We start from the raw sequence: 17,883 nt of genomic DNA on the forward strand, positions 1-17,883 counted from the left end.
ACTTCATGGAAATGAATCAACTGTGTCCTGGAGTTTCTTGGGAGTGTTTAAGCTGAATGGAAAATAGCCCATGACAGTATGCATAGTATCCTGATTCATGAAATAACTGGCCTTTAAAAACCCAAATCTGCCTGCTTCTATGGGAATTTAGCGTAGAAGGTGTCTACTTATGCCCCTGTATTTTAAGGAAGATTTAAGGAACATTTATCTATTTATTCACGATACAGTATTCATTCACAAAGACAATTGGTGTCTTTAAAAGGTCGGATTTTCCTCCATTTTTTGAATCAAGGCATTAAGATTAATTTCCAAAAAATGTTTTTCTATTCCTCTTTTTAATCACCTTCAGCCTGAGTGTGTAAACTTTCTCAAGCCACTGTAGTTCATGTCCGCCATGTTGGGGGCATGTGGCACTCGGAATCAAGAAACCCACACTGAGTGATGGGTAACTATTTTTTGTAGAGCACTGCCCATGACATGTGAAGAACCCGGAGTAGGCCGCTCCTGGTATTCGGTCTCCATTAAACCAGGGGTCTAACGAGGTTTTGGAACCACAGTTTCCATAAGCTTTTGGTGGATGTCATCAGGTTCTTTTTCATGTCAATTTACCGAACAAAAGAAAACACAAAAACAGCGTAAAAGCTGTAAGCAATAACAAAATAAAAAAGACGGGAGCCTCAGCAACATATAAATAGCAATAAAAATATAAATAAAAAAGGAACTCAAATAATACTGTTCATGTTCAAAGGGAATATGAAGAACGTTTCTAAACCTACCAGCTCTTGGGAAAAAAAAGAACATTTGAGATATTTCTGCTGTACTTCTTGGCTATATTTAAACTTTGTAAGCATCCAAACATTTATCGTCCCGGTGGGTGATGCTGTCGAATGTGCTCCAACAGTGGAGCAGAGCTGACACACCGTCCCTGTCTTACACACAACTGTCTCTCAGGTTCTGTTGGAGCAGACAGGAAGATGGGTCTCCCAAGCTCCAGGGCTTTATTTGTGCTCGCCATAGGTTGACTGACTCGCACAGCAATCAACTTCTAGATCTTAAGGTCTCGGCGCGGAACTGGCGCTTGTGAACTTCACTTCCACAAAACATGCATCAATCTGTATTGGGCATGTGGCTGAGTGCACTGGACTGTGACCCCTATACTATAAAGGTTTGGCATGAATACACAGACTGTTACACAATATAATGCCCTGACCTATACAATGCCAACGAGTCTTAGCCATTGCACACTGTAAAAAAAACATAGCGGGAGCTGGAGTTGTAGAATACTGAAAATAAAACAATTTAGTTGTTTAGACATTTAATTTCCTATGCACGTGTCTAGCGGGTTAAACAACAATTAATTTGATGTTTCATCTTGGTTCCTACTTAGGATTCGATATAGAAGGTAGTGGTGGTAGACTAAAGGTTAGAGACGCGTTGAGTGTGAGGTTGCTGGTTCAATCCCCATACCGACAAAAATCTGGCTGGGGAAATGGAAGAGCAGCACTTGTCCCTCCCTCTGAGGCCCTTGAGCAAAGCCATCAACCTCCAACCATTCCAGTGGAGCTGCTCAGACTGTGGTTGTACTGACTATGTTCTTGCTACAACTGGCTTTATGTGTATGTGTTTATGGAAAATGCTGTCTTAAATTAGGGAACCCATTTCCACACACACCAGTTGCTCTCTAATTTGGTAACAGGGACATAAATATTCAACGAAATTAAATATCCACATCTCTACAGCACTAATAAATACAAAACTGGTATGTGGCTTTAAAGCCACAACCCCCTCCTCACCCCAAGAGGAAGGCGATAAAAGCCATTGCAGGGATATGAAGCAACCAAAGCCCCTCGTTCTAAACAATACACCCCTGAACCTTTTAATCATACACCACCATTTGGAGCGGTCATGTGTAAGGCAGTCATTGCCTGGGCCATGAAATGCACACTCTGTCATTCTGTTCCTTTCAAGTCATCCAGTTGGGTCTTTTTTTCTGCGATTAGGTATTGGGAAAGGACATTGGAGGAGTTCCATTTCAAGCTGAAATGTCAATAATTTGAAAATGTGACATCTATGTTACAAAGAGACTTATCTGACTGAATAATTCCTTAGGAATACAATCATTTTACACATCTAAATTAAGTAGCAACATGCCTCCACATCATCTGTCATTACTACGTAGTACAACATATGCTGTTTAAAATTAAGTTGCATTAAACATTGCTTCGTGGATGAAATGAATTGAAGTGAATCTTAGGCCCATTTATCTTTGCTATTAAAATGTTAGATTCACGTTAAAGTACCCATAACATAATGGTCTTTGGATGCTTTTATATTGGCCTTAGGTGAAGGCTGGGGGTGTGGCCTTGACCAACTGCCACTTTGCTCATTTGAAAGCCATGATGTCTCTCTCTCTTAGGGTGGGGCCAAATTCTCTGGGCGGGCAAAGCAGAGACAGGTGAGGTAACCTTGCCCCTTATGACCTCATTTGGGGCCAGATTCCAGCTCGGCCCATCTGAGCTTTCATTTTCTCAAAGACAGAGCAAGATACCCAGGGCTCGGTTTACACCCATCACCATTTCTACCCACTGGGGGACCATAGGCAGGCTGGGGGAACGCGTATTAATGTAAAACCTCATTAAGTGACATTTTTATGCCATGGCACCTTAAGTGTATATTTTCAGACATATATTCATTTTTGAAAAAAAGAAACAAAAAAAAAAATGTTTTATAAACTGGACTAACTTTGAGAACCCCTTAGGGGTCATGGACCCCCTGTTGAATATCTCGGTCATAAAGGATAAGTGCATAACGGGAATGGACTAAAGCTTCTCTCTCTCTTCTATTACCTGAGCACTCCTAACAACCATGAATTCTATTCTTCGTTAAATCCCCTGTGCTCATTATAGGGCGCTGCCATCATAATGCCACTCCTTTACAGGACGAGCTTCTATGCAAAGCTGTGCAGTGATTTCTCTCTAGCATTTTATCCACCCTGCTCTCTTGTTCTACATTAGCTGATTAGTGCCAGTTGCTTCTTGTCTACAGTGCTTCCAGCTTCAGCCGGCCTTGCGAGTTTGAACACTAATTGGTAGCATATTTGAACCGGTCGGACTACTTTGTTCCTCTGGATATCTTGTTTCATGTCTTGATTTGATCAAATTTATCTAACCTAAAATGTCTCCATATTTCACCTTCTACCACTCACGCTTGCATTAGGTTCCAATCTCTCAATATCCTCTCTAATTCTACATCGCTGGCCCTCTCTTTCCTGTCTACGGCTTTCGTTACTTTTCTCCTGCAGCGAGTCAGCTTTTGCACCTCTTTTTTAGCACCCTGTGGTGTTTGCGCCATGCTGTGGGAATGAAAAACTGTCACCTCCACTGGTGGAGAGGTGGGGAAAAAGAGGGGCTGGTTTCTGGACCCAGCTGGACCTTGAACCGTTAAGGCTACACCAGATGAGCAGCTCTGCGCTCACTGCAGCCATCAGCTCATTAGCACTGACTGTCTGGATCTTCCTGTTCTCTCATTAAGGGTTTAATGACAGTCCAGATTTAGACCAAAGCTGAAAAAAATAAACAAAAGCTGTCTAAGGGCAAAGTGTCACTTCGAGGTCACATGGTAAATAATAAACCTGTTTAACATCAGCATGCAAGCACACTGTTATTGTGAGCAATAGTCACATGCCAGTATACGATTCTGAGGGTATGATAACCTTCAGCAAAATTACCACAGTTTCATAATACTGCAATTAAAGCTCTAAAATGTAGTATTTTTTTAAATGTCTGGGTAAAAGAAACTAGAGACCAACAGATATATAGCAGGCCAATATTATCGGCGGGACGATATCAGGCATTTCCCGATCCATCGGTAAATATTCATTCAGCAGAATCATTTATACGTCATTATAAATGATAAATGAATATTTAAAAAATAAAAACGGACTGTCAACCATGTTTTGAGTGTTGGTGTTGCATAGTCTGTCCACCAGAGGACGCTCTACAACGTCCCTGTTGGTAACACTGACAAATATTTTTTGTTACTGTGCTTTTGTTCAAAGAACTTTAAGTTTCATTTCTTAAGTTTGTATTTTTATAAATTTTATTTATCAGACCTTTAATATATTTTGATGTTCCTCTGTTCTGTTGTGACTAATTCTTATATTATTTTAGTGCAAACTCATAAATAACTACAAATTACTAATGTAAAGGAAATCTGTTTGTTATGTGACCCGTTTCTGGATTGTTTTTTTAAAATATCAGCCAATATAATGCCATATTGGATTCTTAAATAACTAAATATCGAACAAAATGTATATTATTTTTAAAAATCCTCTGCACACTGGCAGGGAGACACATTACTAAACTGCACTCGCTCTACTCGACCATCTTATTGTTTTGCGCATCATTTCCATCAGTTATAATACCATTGTACCACTGTGGAGCGGCATCGCTATATCAAAGTCCAATGGGGCAAGAAAAATGGGCTGTCAGACGATCAACTGGACAGGGTGTTAAACAAGTTTAACCAGACTATTTTATGCACTTTTCTGAGGTAAACTCTAAGCAAGTATAACTAACACTGGTATACTCCCTCAGTTATGGGGAAACTAAATGTGTGCACAGCACACAGCAGTAGCTCAGTCATTGGGGAGTTGGGGTTTAAACTCCTGGAACGGACTAAGTGTAAAGTGTTGACTGGCAGCTGGAGAGGTGCCAGTAGGCCTCCCGGGTCCTGTCAAAGTGCTATTAAGCAAGACCAGACGGAGCAACGGTGCCACTGCAAAATCGCCTTGGGAAGGAACTTGTTTTTGTACGTTCAAAAGTCGTTTTAGTTGTGAGTCAGAAAACAGATTGGACAAACAGTCTAGCTAGCTGTCTGGATTAACCCTGCAGAGATCTGAGGACCAGGTAACCATAGTCCTCAGATTGGACAGATAGTCTAGCTAGCGGTCTGGATTTACCCTGCAGAGATCTGAGGACCAGGTAACCATAGTCCTCAGATTGGACAGATAGTCTAGCTAGCTGTCTGGATTAACCCTGCAGAGATCTGAGGACCAGGTAACCATAGACCTCAGATTGGACAGATAGTCTAGCTAGCTGTCTGGATTAACCCTGCAGAGATCTGAGGACCAGGTAACCATAGTCCTCAGATTGGACAGACAGTCTAGCTAGCTCTCTGGATTTACCCTGCAGAGACCTGAGGACCAGGTAATCATAGTCCTCAGATTGGACAGATAGTCTAGCTAGCTGTCTGGATTTACCCTGCAGAGATCTGAGGACCAGGTAACCATAGTCCTCATGAATCTACCAGAGTTTAAGTTGCCAACAAAAAGAAAATGGAAGGTAACTGTCATCAGAAGGTAACAGAAGGTGAACCTCCGGCCAAAATCAGGGACATCCAGCGAATCTTCCTGGCGGCACCTGAATAATCCTGGAACTGAAACGTTGTTGATATAGACTTTACCATAGCTGACCTTGCGCTACCCCCTTAATTTGTGAGTGCATAAAAAGGGGATTTGCGAAAAATACATCTCAGCTGTGTGGATTTACAAATAAGGAAATTTAAATTTGACCGAGGTAGGTCAAAGTTGGATCACAAACTCGGTTTGATGAACGGCTGGTTAGTGATTTTAACATTTACTTTGGTTTTTAACATTTCTCTAACACTTGTATGACCTATTTTACTTTATTTGTTGTCTTCTTTTTTTTTTATAATACTGCATTTTCCACATCAGAGCAATTAGCATGTTGTGTACAGTGGCAATGTAACAGGAACAATTGCCAAGACTATGATAAGATAAGACCAAGATTTTTGAAACTGCAATTTCGCAGGAACGTCCCAAATCTCTTGTCTCAATGTTTGCTGCCAATCTTTCAGTGCTGTGGGTTTTTTCTCTTACTCACTCTCTGCATCAGATGGTTCATGCCAGGTATGAGTTACTAAATACAGGGTGATGCAGGATATATATCAGAGAGAGAAACAACCCACAAAGCAGACCTGTATTCATAAGAAGTGGTGATGGATTGTGACTCATTTGCTGTAGAAGAATCTATTTTCGTAGATACATAACCGGCAGACTGGAGATGTTCCAGTTGCTGGCAGCCTGTGCACTTTCCATTTACATTGTCACTTGTGGTGACTTTTCAGTTTAGCACCTTATGTGCTCAAATCTAATAGCAGATGCCGGTGGAGCTGTTCGGTGGAAAAAAACTTTGACTATAGTAGGTCAAAGTTTTATAGTGAGAGTCTCTAAAGGAATATGTGTAACTGAGCCCAGGATTTGCGCTTGGCTAATGTTTTATGAGAAGACGGAAAATAATAATGATAAAAAAATCTAGAAAGCAAAATGTAAATCTACATAATTAGGGATTCGGATTGCTCGCGTTCTGCCGGAAATTCTGTTGGATGTCACGTATCCATCCCTCCATCCATCCATCCATCCATCTTCGTCCACTTATTTGGTATCCGGACCGCAAACTTCCCTTTCCCTTCCCACATTAACTAGCTCTGACTGGGGGATCCCGAGGCATTCCCAGGCCACCTAGTTTCCACCATTTAGGCTGCTTGTGCCCTGGATCTCGTTCTTTCGGCCATGACCCCGCCTTCATGACCACAGGTGAGGGAAGGAATTAAAAATGGTAGATCGAGAGCTTTGCCTTCTGGCCCAGCTCACTTTTTGTCACAACAGTGCAATAAATTGAATTGAATTTATCAATTTATCAGCCAGAGGATGTTTTTCTCTTACCCCAGAATGCTGTGTGGACTCCAACTTTCAAGGCACTGCAAATTGTTCAGTCTATTTTAAGACATTGGACTTGCTCCCTTTTATCTGCAGATGCTCACAAACGAGGCAGAGCCCTCTAATTGTCAGATCTTTATATTTCAAAGTCAGTCACGAAAAACAGTCAACTAAAATTGACCGATTTTGTGACAGCTGCATCAGGGCTGATTCCTCTCCCCTGGTCCTGCACGTCGAGACTGAATGGGCCTAATTTAAAAGACAGTAACAGACGGACAACTCGCAGGCCCGAGGCTCTCCCTGGGTGCCTTGTTAAAGATCAGCGAGGGTAAACTGTTGCCCTAACAGATCCGAATAACACCGGGCAACTGGCCAGCAACGCGCTCACACAAACAGTAGTTACAGATAATGTGATGCATGCAATTACAATTATCTACATCACCCATTCAAAACCCATTTTCACACTTCTACAAACCTGAACACACATTGAATCCCACACCGGCTCATAGGTACAACGGGATCGCATACACAACAACCACCCATTATAGTGCTATCTTGTTCGCAGCTGTATATATTCATTGTTCTGCAACGCCTGCTCATCCAGGTTGGCCCGAGGCCAACCTCTATCTGTGCTCAGTGGGGTTGTTATTGAGATACAACGGCCACACACACACACACACACACACACACACACACACACACACACACACACACACACACACACACACACACACACACACACACACACACACACACACACACACACACACACACACACACACACACACACACACACACACACACACACACACACACACACACGAATTTCTCATAGCTGTTCCACACCTGCTGTGTGAGAGATAGGCTCATTTTCCCACCCAATGGTTATGGCTCTCGCTTAAGAAAACACCTGCACACAAGCACACGCACACACACACACACACACACACACACATCCAATCACCTGCAGCCTTTGGGTGTTTTTTGCTATACCAACAGGAAAGAGGGGGCAACAGGGTTAAAACTTTTCATTTGAAGAAAACAAAGGCAATGACCCATCGGTCACGCAGTCTGGCTGTGTCAGGAGAAATTAAAAGATAGGTAAGGTAGAGGAGAAGATGTCAGTCACAAAATAACAGGCTCACGAGGGAATCCTACCGTTAGCATCGCGGTAGTAAGCATGTGTGACGCTCCGGAAACGCTCTTGTCCAGCAGTGTCCCAAATCTAGACGGGAAGAACAACAGGGTTGTCGTTAACATCTGATACCATAAAAATGTGAGCATGTCTCTGTGTGCCAAGTTTTTTCTGATTCATAAACAAAATTCTTAAACATCTGCCAAGCTCATTTTTACCCAGGCTGAAGAGGTGTTTGTGGTTCTGTTGTCAAAGTGACTCTGCATTTAATTAAAATTATTTCTTTAAAAATATAAATGCAAAAATGTAAGCTAAGCAGCCAAACAGGATTGTGTTAGACCAAAACGACGGTCTGACATAACATTTTTCCTCATCGTACGTAATATTTAAAATAACTCCTGGGCTTCACAATAACAGAGTATGTAATAATGACTGGGTGTTATGTAGGGCATTTACAGTGTATCTAATCCCCCTTTGGTACACTTGCTCTGTCATTGTTTTCCTGCTTCATTTATAACATCTGGCCGCTACTTCACCCTTCCCTTACAGCCCATATGCAGACACCAGACCATGATGTAATTGTTGATGTTAATTTGATGTGATTAATGGATTTGTCCCACACAGTACAGGAATATAGTACACTATAGTTTAATATATTCCGAGAATACATTACAGGTAGAAAAATGAACATATAGGCGACTGGAAGGGTTGAAGCCATAGTTGATTGTAACCACAGTGCAGGCTGTATTTTTGAATTGTCTCTAAACTAACCTTGTCCCTTTGTAATGCTATTAGGGAGCTGCATATATATGAGATTTGAATGTGCACATTGAGCAGAAGGTCGATATCAGCATAATTCTCAGTAAAATCCAACAAGGTCATTCATTGCGCTGGGTAGCTGAATGAAATAGACACAAGGCTCCGACTGAATGGAAGATGAAATGTTTTGCGAGGTAATGCAAAACATATTGCGAGGGAACGCAAAAATAGACCCCTGAAAAAATTCTTGCCATGACCCTTCTGGGGCTCCATGACAGTGGAATCAGGGGCCATTGTTGTGTTATTAAAAAGCACACATTTTTCCTCTCATATTGTTGCTTCATAGGGGCATTCACCGGATATTCCTGGAACTGGTAAGTCAGTGGGATGTAAAGGCCCAGTGGCCTAATGGAGAACGGGACTGGCCTCCTCCACCAGGGATTTGTGCGTTAGAGTCCCATCCGGGGTGATTTTCAGTGGAGGCGCAGCGGAAGCGTGCTCACCCATAACCCAGAGGTTGATGGATCAGAACTGCAACTTTCATTAAGCTCATTCATGGGAAATCAGAGTGATGGATGAACACAGATCCATCCAAGATGAGAGAGTTGGAGGGAGGGAGAGCGTGAGTGTTGTGTAATTGAGGGGAAAGCTCAGACAGTATCTAATGCTGTTCTTGAACGAGGCTTCATCGGCATCTCTGTGCGCCTCTCGCTGATAACTTTCAGGCCTGATCACCGGATAGAAAGTCCGTAATTCCCTCTAGTGTCTTCAGTTAGCCAGAGCAGCAGGCTAATTGACTGATAGAGATTAACTAAGGCCTCATTAAGTCATCGTTTGGGCGTCCTCGCCCTCCCACAGCAGGCAGTGAAGATGTATGGGTTGTGTGTACGCCAGGAAAAACAGTTGCTTGTGATTTGTTATTTAATAGAACTCATATATCCTCACTAAGACAAAATGAGAGCAGACTCTTAAGAGTTCAAGCAGAAACTAAAAGATTCTCAGAGACACAGTACATTGTTTTTCTTACCTGCAGTTTCACCTTCATAGCATCAATGCTCATTACTTTATTCTGAAAGACAAAAAAATACAAAAACAGGATTGCAGATATTGAAAGCAAGGCAATAGGAACAGAGAAGTAAGAAAGTGGCAAACACTTCATACAAGTGATTAAAAACATTACAGAGGCCAGGGTACAGGAGGATCTAAGCCTGGGGTCAACATGTTCTCACACCCAGCGCGTCAACAAGCGAGGTTTGGTCAGGCGCCTTGACATTTCTTACTGACCCAAAAAGGTCTTCTGTAGCATCTAGCCCTTTGGCGTCATGGTCAGGACTCTTTGTGTCACTTTTTGACGCTCTGGGTACGTGTAACCGACATGAGGCACAAGAACGGGACAGTTAGGGTTAGTTCTAGGGCTGAACGATACTGTGTTTTAGCATCGACATCACGATGTGCGCTCGCACGATAGTTACATAACACGTTGCGATTTTGACGCTAAAACTTTTTGATGCCTGATAGAAAAGTAAACGCCCACCGTTCTCCTTTTACATGATTATTACCGTCCAACCCTTCCCCTTTAAGACAGGTAGCCATGTGGACAGTGTGTGTGTGTGTGATGTTAGTCCGACAGGGGTTATTGTTATGGGTAGTGAGGCTCTCAGTGTGTAGTACCGTAGGCAGCAGCTGCCGTTGACACAGTGATGTCATAGTTTCGATGGGTAGTCAATGAAGCTACAATAGTCTGTGTTTTATGTTCATAAATCACCTGACTTACAACTTCACAACCTGAAGTTTAGAGGAAGCAACATGCAGTCACTGTCATTCACGTTAGCCCGGATTGATTATTATCTGAATACAGTGGTGTCATGCTAGTCAACCAGCGCATTTCTACCTAATTTCCCTCTCCAAAACCACTTCAGAAGTGTAGTGACAGCTCTTACTTATTTTGGTGTTTGTAAAGCATTAAAGTTCAACAAAGAATGGGTCAAAACACACACACACACAGACAGACACACACACACACACACACACACACACACACACACACACAGAGACCCACGCACACAGAGACCCACGCACACATACAAAATGGCAGCAGCTCCTGCATCCTTTTCACTATTCTACTAGATGGAGAGCAGTCTGTCATTTCATGGGATGTGTTACAATTGGCACACAAGACTGATGAGCACACAGCCTTGGTCGGGACCCGGTGAGAATATTAGCAACCCAGTGTAATGTGTTTCACAGAGGTACAAGTGTATCTGCTAGTGCAAGCGCAAAAAAAGTGTTCTCCTTTGCATTTTAAACATGTGTTGTTATCCTGTTGTGTAATGGTTTGAAATCCAACACACATAAATGTCTATTATGCTGTGTCCGAGTCTGGATGGTGATAAGCCCTGGACACATGATGTGTTCGCTCCACGGTCTTTTGGGATAAAAGGAGAACAGGATGGGGTGATGTTAGCAGGCAGATGCTAAGCGTGCCGGGACTGTGTGACCGGATGATGAGACCACAGAATTTGCAATTCAATCAAATGCTTTGAGAACTCTGTGGGGAGAAATATGAAAACCTGTTCTACTGCATAAGTAGAGTCAGGTTCTAGAGAGAGTGACACTAGCCATTGTATCAGTTCTGGGGGTGCAAGAAACCAAGACCACCACCAAGGCATGTTGCTCTACTCGTAGCTTTGCAGGGAAGGTTTGCCACATAATCAAAAATATATATTTTTCCTCTTCCAGCACATAGCCACGGTGGAAGAGATATTTCCTGGGGTAAGCCATGCTAACTCATCCCTCCCATCCACAGTAATTCAGTATTTTTAACAGACATAGTGACCATGATGCTAAATTGCACCAAGCAAACAGCTTTATGTTTGGCACTGATGGAGGAGTGGAGTTAAATGACAGCCAGTCCAAATCCATTTGATGCTGCACTCTGGCTCCACCACCGCCAACACCACCACTCTATTCAGCTGCCAAGGAGCAGATGTTTCAAGGCTTTCAACCATTGTAAGTAACCAGAAAGGGTTATGAAGAGTCACTGCAAGTCTGTTGCCAATAAGCCGTTTATTTGGTTCTTTTTATATGGAAGAAATGTCTGTGTTAACGCCTGATGGAAGCAGCTGGAGTGTTACGGTGACACACAGTGTTACTAATGTTTTACTTTACACTGGAGTAAAGATGTTAGCAGAACATTGTGTAGGCTGTGTGTTACATAACTGAGTCCGCAACACCACCCAGCAGAATGGTGTCAGCTCTGACGGGAAATCAGCTTTCTGTGATGAGCAGAAGTAGATATGTGAAGCCGGTTTGAAGAAATTAAAGAATTAAAGGAAATTAAGGTTTTGTACATATAGTGATATTCTTATAGTCATCCTGAGTAAGATCTGTTTTAGATAAATCCTTGTCATATCCACATCCTTTTTAAACATCCCAGAATATAGGCAAACTGTATGAAGTTTGACTTGACCCTGACAATAGGACTGGCCATCACCTTCTGCACCATCTTTTTCCATCCCTATTATTCTTATTAGTTTGGGAGTGAATGTCTAAAGGAAAATATTTTGACCAAAGGGCTTTTCACACGAGGAGCGACACTGCCTGCCTTTCTGCGTAGTCGCGTGGATCCACGGGGTCTCACGGTGCTCCTCATGTGGAGGACAGCGGGCAGGTAGCGAGACGCGACAAGCGGGCACAATCCTGTGAAATTCCAAAGCCTTGGTAATGACGTGCGCAGAGATTTTTTGAACCATTTTGTATATGTATATATCTTGATGACATGCTCATTTTTTCGAAAGACGCAGCTGACCAGGTCTCCCGTGTCCGCCACGTGCTCCAGAGACTACTCGAAACAAGCTCTATGTGCAGGATGAGAAGTGGGAGTTCCATGCTAAATCTGTATGTTTTTTGCGTACATTTTTGTTAGCGGGCAGATGAAGACAGATCCTGAGAAGATAAGAGCAGTTGCTCGCACACGCTCTCACACATACACACACACACACACACACACACACAGACAGACACACACACAATTGCCCTCTCTTATAAGCACCAATATGCATGGCCGCTCTGGTAATGATTTTTCAATAACTCAATTCCATCTTTTCTCCTATCCCTACTCTTTTTCTCATTGTCCCCTTAAACTCGTCACTGTTTTTTTTCAACCCTCTCTCCCTTCCATCCTCTTATATTATGATGAGGTCGGCCACAGCTTCTCAATAACCAAAAGTAATGAAAGCAGAGAACAGTAGAAAGGAAGTCTGAGAAAGAACAAAAAAGTTCAAAGACATAAAATAGCTTCTCAATGAAAATGTTTACTGTCTTTTATTCTCTCCATGTACGATAACGTCTCAACAGCCATCTGCTACACCACAACGCTACAGTCCCAGTGTCATTTTTGGAGGAACATAATTTAAGCTCTGTGATCAGACAACAAAACAGATTCAGCGTGAGCTCAAGGATGACTGCCTACAGCCACCTTGAACCACTTCCAACTTGGATTACATAGAGGGCAAATACCTTACTACATCTAACAATTATACTCACTTGTTTCATATTTTACAATACTTACAAAATATATGATAATCTTCAATGCAACGTTATGGATTAAACCACCCGACACCAGCTACATCATTAAAATACTGCCTTGTGTTAATGCATCAGTATTTATATCAATAATAACACATAGAGGGGCACTTCTGCATGCAGCAGAGTATTTCAGACAGTCTCATACAGGGCTGGGACACTGGGACACTGTTTGTGAATGCTTTGTGGTGCAGTTTGGCACAGTTTGTTTTTGTTGCCGTTTGTAGACCCGGGCTGTCAAAGACCGTGGTTTATTCTGGGGACAGGCAGCTACCACATAGCGAGGAGATGTTTTTTACAGTGTGTTCTGGGGATTGGCAGATAGTGAGGAGATGTTTTTTACAGTGTGTTCAGGGGACAGCAGCTAGCAGATAGTGAGGAGATGTTTTTTACAGTGTGTTCAGGGGACAGGCAGCTAGCAGATAGTGAGGAGATGTTTTTTACAGTGTGTTCTGGGGACAGGCAGCTAGCAGATAGTGAGGAGATGTTTTTTACAGTGTGTTCTGGGGAGAGGCAGTTAGTGAGAAGATGTCTGCTGTATCTGCTGTAGCACGCGTGACATTACTTAGAGCACCATTAAAGCATGTAAACATACTTTAATGTTCTCACTAGTATGAACCTGTAGGGCCCCACAGTAATACACTATCACTCCAACAAGTCCTCCAAACAGGAGGACACGTACACACAATGCTGAGCTATTGACAAATGACCATTATTATTCATTAGCAGCCTCAACAATCAGACACCTCGAAGCTATCTGTCAATCAACCTGCCAGCCTGACTCGCACTGACTTTGAATGCATATGAGCAATCACATCACAACAAGTCCTCCAGCTCAAAAACAACTCCCATCATACATACTGTATTCATATTCTATCTACTAGTGCAGTGTCCTGTTCGGAACAGGCTAGCTGCGTGTCCTCCTGTATTGCTGCTGTACTATATTTTAGTGTTGTCTTTTTCATCAACACTGTTGCGTCATTAGCGTTTAATGATGCGGTCTCGTCATTATTGTTGCAAAAACTAAAAAGGGATATGGAAGCAATTCTTTCCCCCCCCCCTCAACCTTTATTGTGTGGTTGTTTAGTTGTATTCATTATATTCAACGCTGTCCAAACTGCTCCAAATTCCAAAGCCAAGGTCATTGAGTACCCAGCATCCGCCAAGTGTTGAGTAGATCAGATTAACGTTTTTGAGATATTTAAGACACACTCATACAGACACACACACACACACACACACACACACACACACACACACCTCTATTTATAGTTAGATAACATGCTTTGAGAAATAGTAAATTGCAGGGTGTTTGGTGTTTTAAGCCCCCAACGTTGCCTAAGATTAGGGTTAGGGATTGGGTGCCTGGAAGTCTACGTTGGGGGCTTAAAACACCATCGAGCGGCACATTTGAAGCTCCAGTGTAACATGTTTTCATCAATGCAGTCTGTATTGGCCTTCGTGTAAAAGACTGTTACTGTAGAATGGTGTTCCTTTGTTGGTTTGCTTGGCATTGAAAACACTGTTGTGAACTTTTATTGATTCTTTTGTAACCACTTGCTGTTTTTATTACCAGAAATCTCAACAACCCACAGAGTAATAGGAGCTGACTCGCTGGTATTGACCGATCCATTTCAGATGCAGCATTAATGATGTTATTTTAACTCCATCTTTCTGACACATTTGATGTGTCACTGAATTTGACACTCTCCTGCAGATATTTATAGGGGAAAAGTAGCAGTTCAGACAAACTTAACAGACACAAACAAAACATCAGCATTTGGTTTTCAGCTGCTGTTAATTTCCTTCTGGGCTACCACTTCACTATTGGGAGGTCAACAGAGAACCTGCCAGCCAGTTTTACAACACAAACACACACACACACACACACACACACACACACACACACACACACACACACACACACACACACACCTCAACAGCACTCTGTCTAATCAGCACTGACTTAATGAGAGTTCATTATTTCAGTATGCTGACTCTTCAAATTTTCAGGAGGAAACATGATTTTTTGTAAATAAAAATTAAAAGAAAACTCTTTCTTCGACCGATGAATACAGGAACAACTGTGGGCACTTATTTGACAATGACAGATCTGCTCACTAGTGCAATCCAAAGTTCAGAAATAAAAGGAAGTAATTTCCTCTCGCTGGCCTTGGGTTCAAATGAAGTACTGTAGCATGAACACCCACTTTGGCCCTCTGTCAAAGAAACAAAGGCTGCACAGAAACATGGTTAATGGACGACTTCACAGACGAAGAGAAAATTAAATCACACTTGAAGTCAACAAAATGTACCCAGCGGATTTTAATTGGGAACTTTGTTCTCTTCACTGCTTCATTGTTGCATGAAAGTTAATAAAACAATGCGTTCTCTTGGATGGGTTTGTATGATAGCATGTGAAATAAATATGCACATCAATTCATATGATGTCCTACAAAATTAGACAACCTCCAACCAATTAGGCTGGTCACGTGACGCTGGCTACAGAGCTCCAGGAGCTGTCGCTCGTATCAGCAGCAGTTGGTAGTTGAGTTTAGCTGATGATGGTCCTTTGAGGGGCCGTGGTAGTTTATCCGACAAAAAGTGAGTGTCAAAACCAACTGATAAACCTTAATTCTGGACGCAAAAGTTGCAATGTGTGGTGTAATCAAGTGACAACTTCCGGCCCTAAAAAGTGATGCCAGTTCCATCTGATTTCCAACAGGCGGCGACTCCATTAGCTTCAAAAAGAAGTTTGAATAGTTTTTATAGAAGGCTATTAGAAAAGGAGTTTACTTCCCAGTTGATTTATTACCTGAGTAAACATTTTTCTAACAAGGTTATGGTCTCAATCGCTAGTCTTCTTTAACAAAGCATGATGTTCATTCTGTAAATTGCGGTCCCATTTAATTTAAAATAGACCACAATGCAGGGGATGCATCAGGGCGGGGCTACACGCCGACCTGTCAAACCGTACGAGCCGCCTGCTCTGTTAGCCTTGTCGTCTTCAGGAAACAGACATTTTTTTTCTTGATTGGATAGCCAACACAGCCAGAAGTCAACCAGAAAGCCCATTGAGACCAAAGGCAGCACACGAAAGCCGAATATTTGTTTTCTGGTTTATCATTAACTGGGAGACTGTGTACAGCAGTGCAGCAGCTGGCAAGGGTTAAAGCAGTTTCCCACCTGCTACGCCTTGCTGCTGCAACATATTTTTAACAACACTTTCCCAGATTATCTGTCAGTCCGATACCCTGACAGATAATGCATGGGGATGGTATTGGGATGGCTTTCTCTTGGATTTCCTGTAGATGTAGTTGTGGTCTGTAGGTGGCAAACTTTTCTTTATCTTTCCGTCATGGTGTTTATCACGGCTCAGGCTTTCTATCCACACTAAAATAGCTCAACAAATACTGGATGGATGTTAGCACTGAGCTGAAGATACGACTGTATCTTGTGTCTTATCTAGCTCTCGTTCTTATGGATTATGAAGGCCCTTTATAATTCACCTCGGACCAACCTGTCTACCAAATGGATATAATGTTAGTGTAGCTATCAAAGTGGCTGTGGCCTCTTTACTCCGTTCAGGATCATTTTCCTAAAACGACTGAATAGTGTATAGATAATAAAATGGGAAGGTTTTAAGGATAATTCAAACTGAATGCTAAGGCAGCCAAATGAGTGGTACCTCTCCTGTAGGTTCATGTTTTTGGCTAAGTTGACAGAGGTGATGTCCAAATGGACAGTCAACACCTATTCAATAAACTGGTTAAAGGCTTGTCCAATAGGCTGCAAATTAATTTCAGTTAACACGGTCATCGGAAATTGCCAAATCTAGGTAAAAGGCACATTGAGCCTTCTTAGGCCACGGTCTGTTGTAATTTGTAACCCCTCCTCTCATGTTGCAGTGGTTGACACAGAATGGCTCACTCTGCAAATGGCAATAAGACCAGCTAATCCTGGATTTATCACCCTCTGTAGCTCTGTTTTTCCCACTACTTAATCTTCCTAATCTATTTCTCTCCTGTATTTGCTTTTTGTATTCTCATAACCGCCAGCTTCCTTTCAAAATGTCATCTTCCCTGCTCAGCCTCCTACCTTCCTCCCTCTCCCGCCCACCCCAGATTCTTGTTCCCTCATGCTGTGCTCTGGCCTGACCTCTGTAATATCCGTGCCGCTCCATCTGTCGCTCAAGTCTTGAAATCTTTAACCTGGTGTTCCTGTTCACAAGCCTTTCCCACTCCCTCGTCAAATACTGACGCTTGGTCAGTGGCTCTCAGTGTCAGGTGCTGACTCACGACGTACCCGTAAGCGTCTGTATGGGACGCACCATCAGCTGCAACTCGGCCGCGGCGCTGCAGCAGAAACGATATTGTGTTTTAGCACCGACATGGCGATGTGCGCATGTGCGCCAGTCACATCGCAGGACGTTGCGATGTTGACGCTAAAACTTTTTTGATGCCTGACAGAAAAGTAAACTTCCACCGTTCTCCTTTTACATGACCGTCCAACCCTTCCCCTTTAAGACAGGTAGCAATGTGGACAGCGTGTGTATGTGATGTTAGTCCAACGGAGGTTTTTTTTTATATATATATATATATATACACTCACCGGCCAGTTTATTAGGTACACCTGTCCAACTGCTCGTTAACACTTAATTTCTAAG

General features: G+C 42.5%; 1 protein-coding gene across 1 annotated transcript in view; it reads right to left on the reverse strand.

Moving 5' to 3' along the window:
* LOC117937053 (ras-related protein Rab-26) overlaps window positions 1-17,883 on the reverse strand; it is an 81,139-nt gene that overhangs the window by 39,267 nt on the left and 23,989 nt on the right. Inside the window, exons 3-4 of the mRNA XM_034860696.1 lie at window positions 9,661-9,702; window positions 7,898-7,964 (exon numbers count right to left, since the gene is read on the reverse strand). Of these exons, the coding sequence (XP_034716587.1) occupies window positions 7,898-7,964; window positions 9,661-9,702 (109 nt within the window). The remainder of the gene's footprint in view (window positions 1-7,897; window positions 7,965-9,660; window positions 9,703-17,883) is intronic.

Source organism: Etheostoma cragini, chromosome 21 (assembly GCF_013103735.1).
Source record: "Etheostoma cragini isolate CJK2018 chromosome 21, CSU_Ecrag_1.0, whole genome shotgun sequence".
Classification (NCBI taxonomy): domain Eukaryota; kingdom Metazoa; phylum Chordata; class Actinopteri; order Perciformes; family Percidae; genus Etheostoma; species Etheostoma cragini.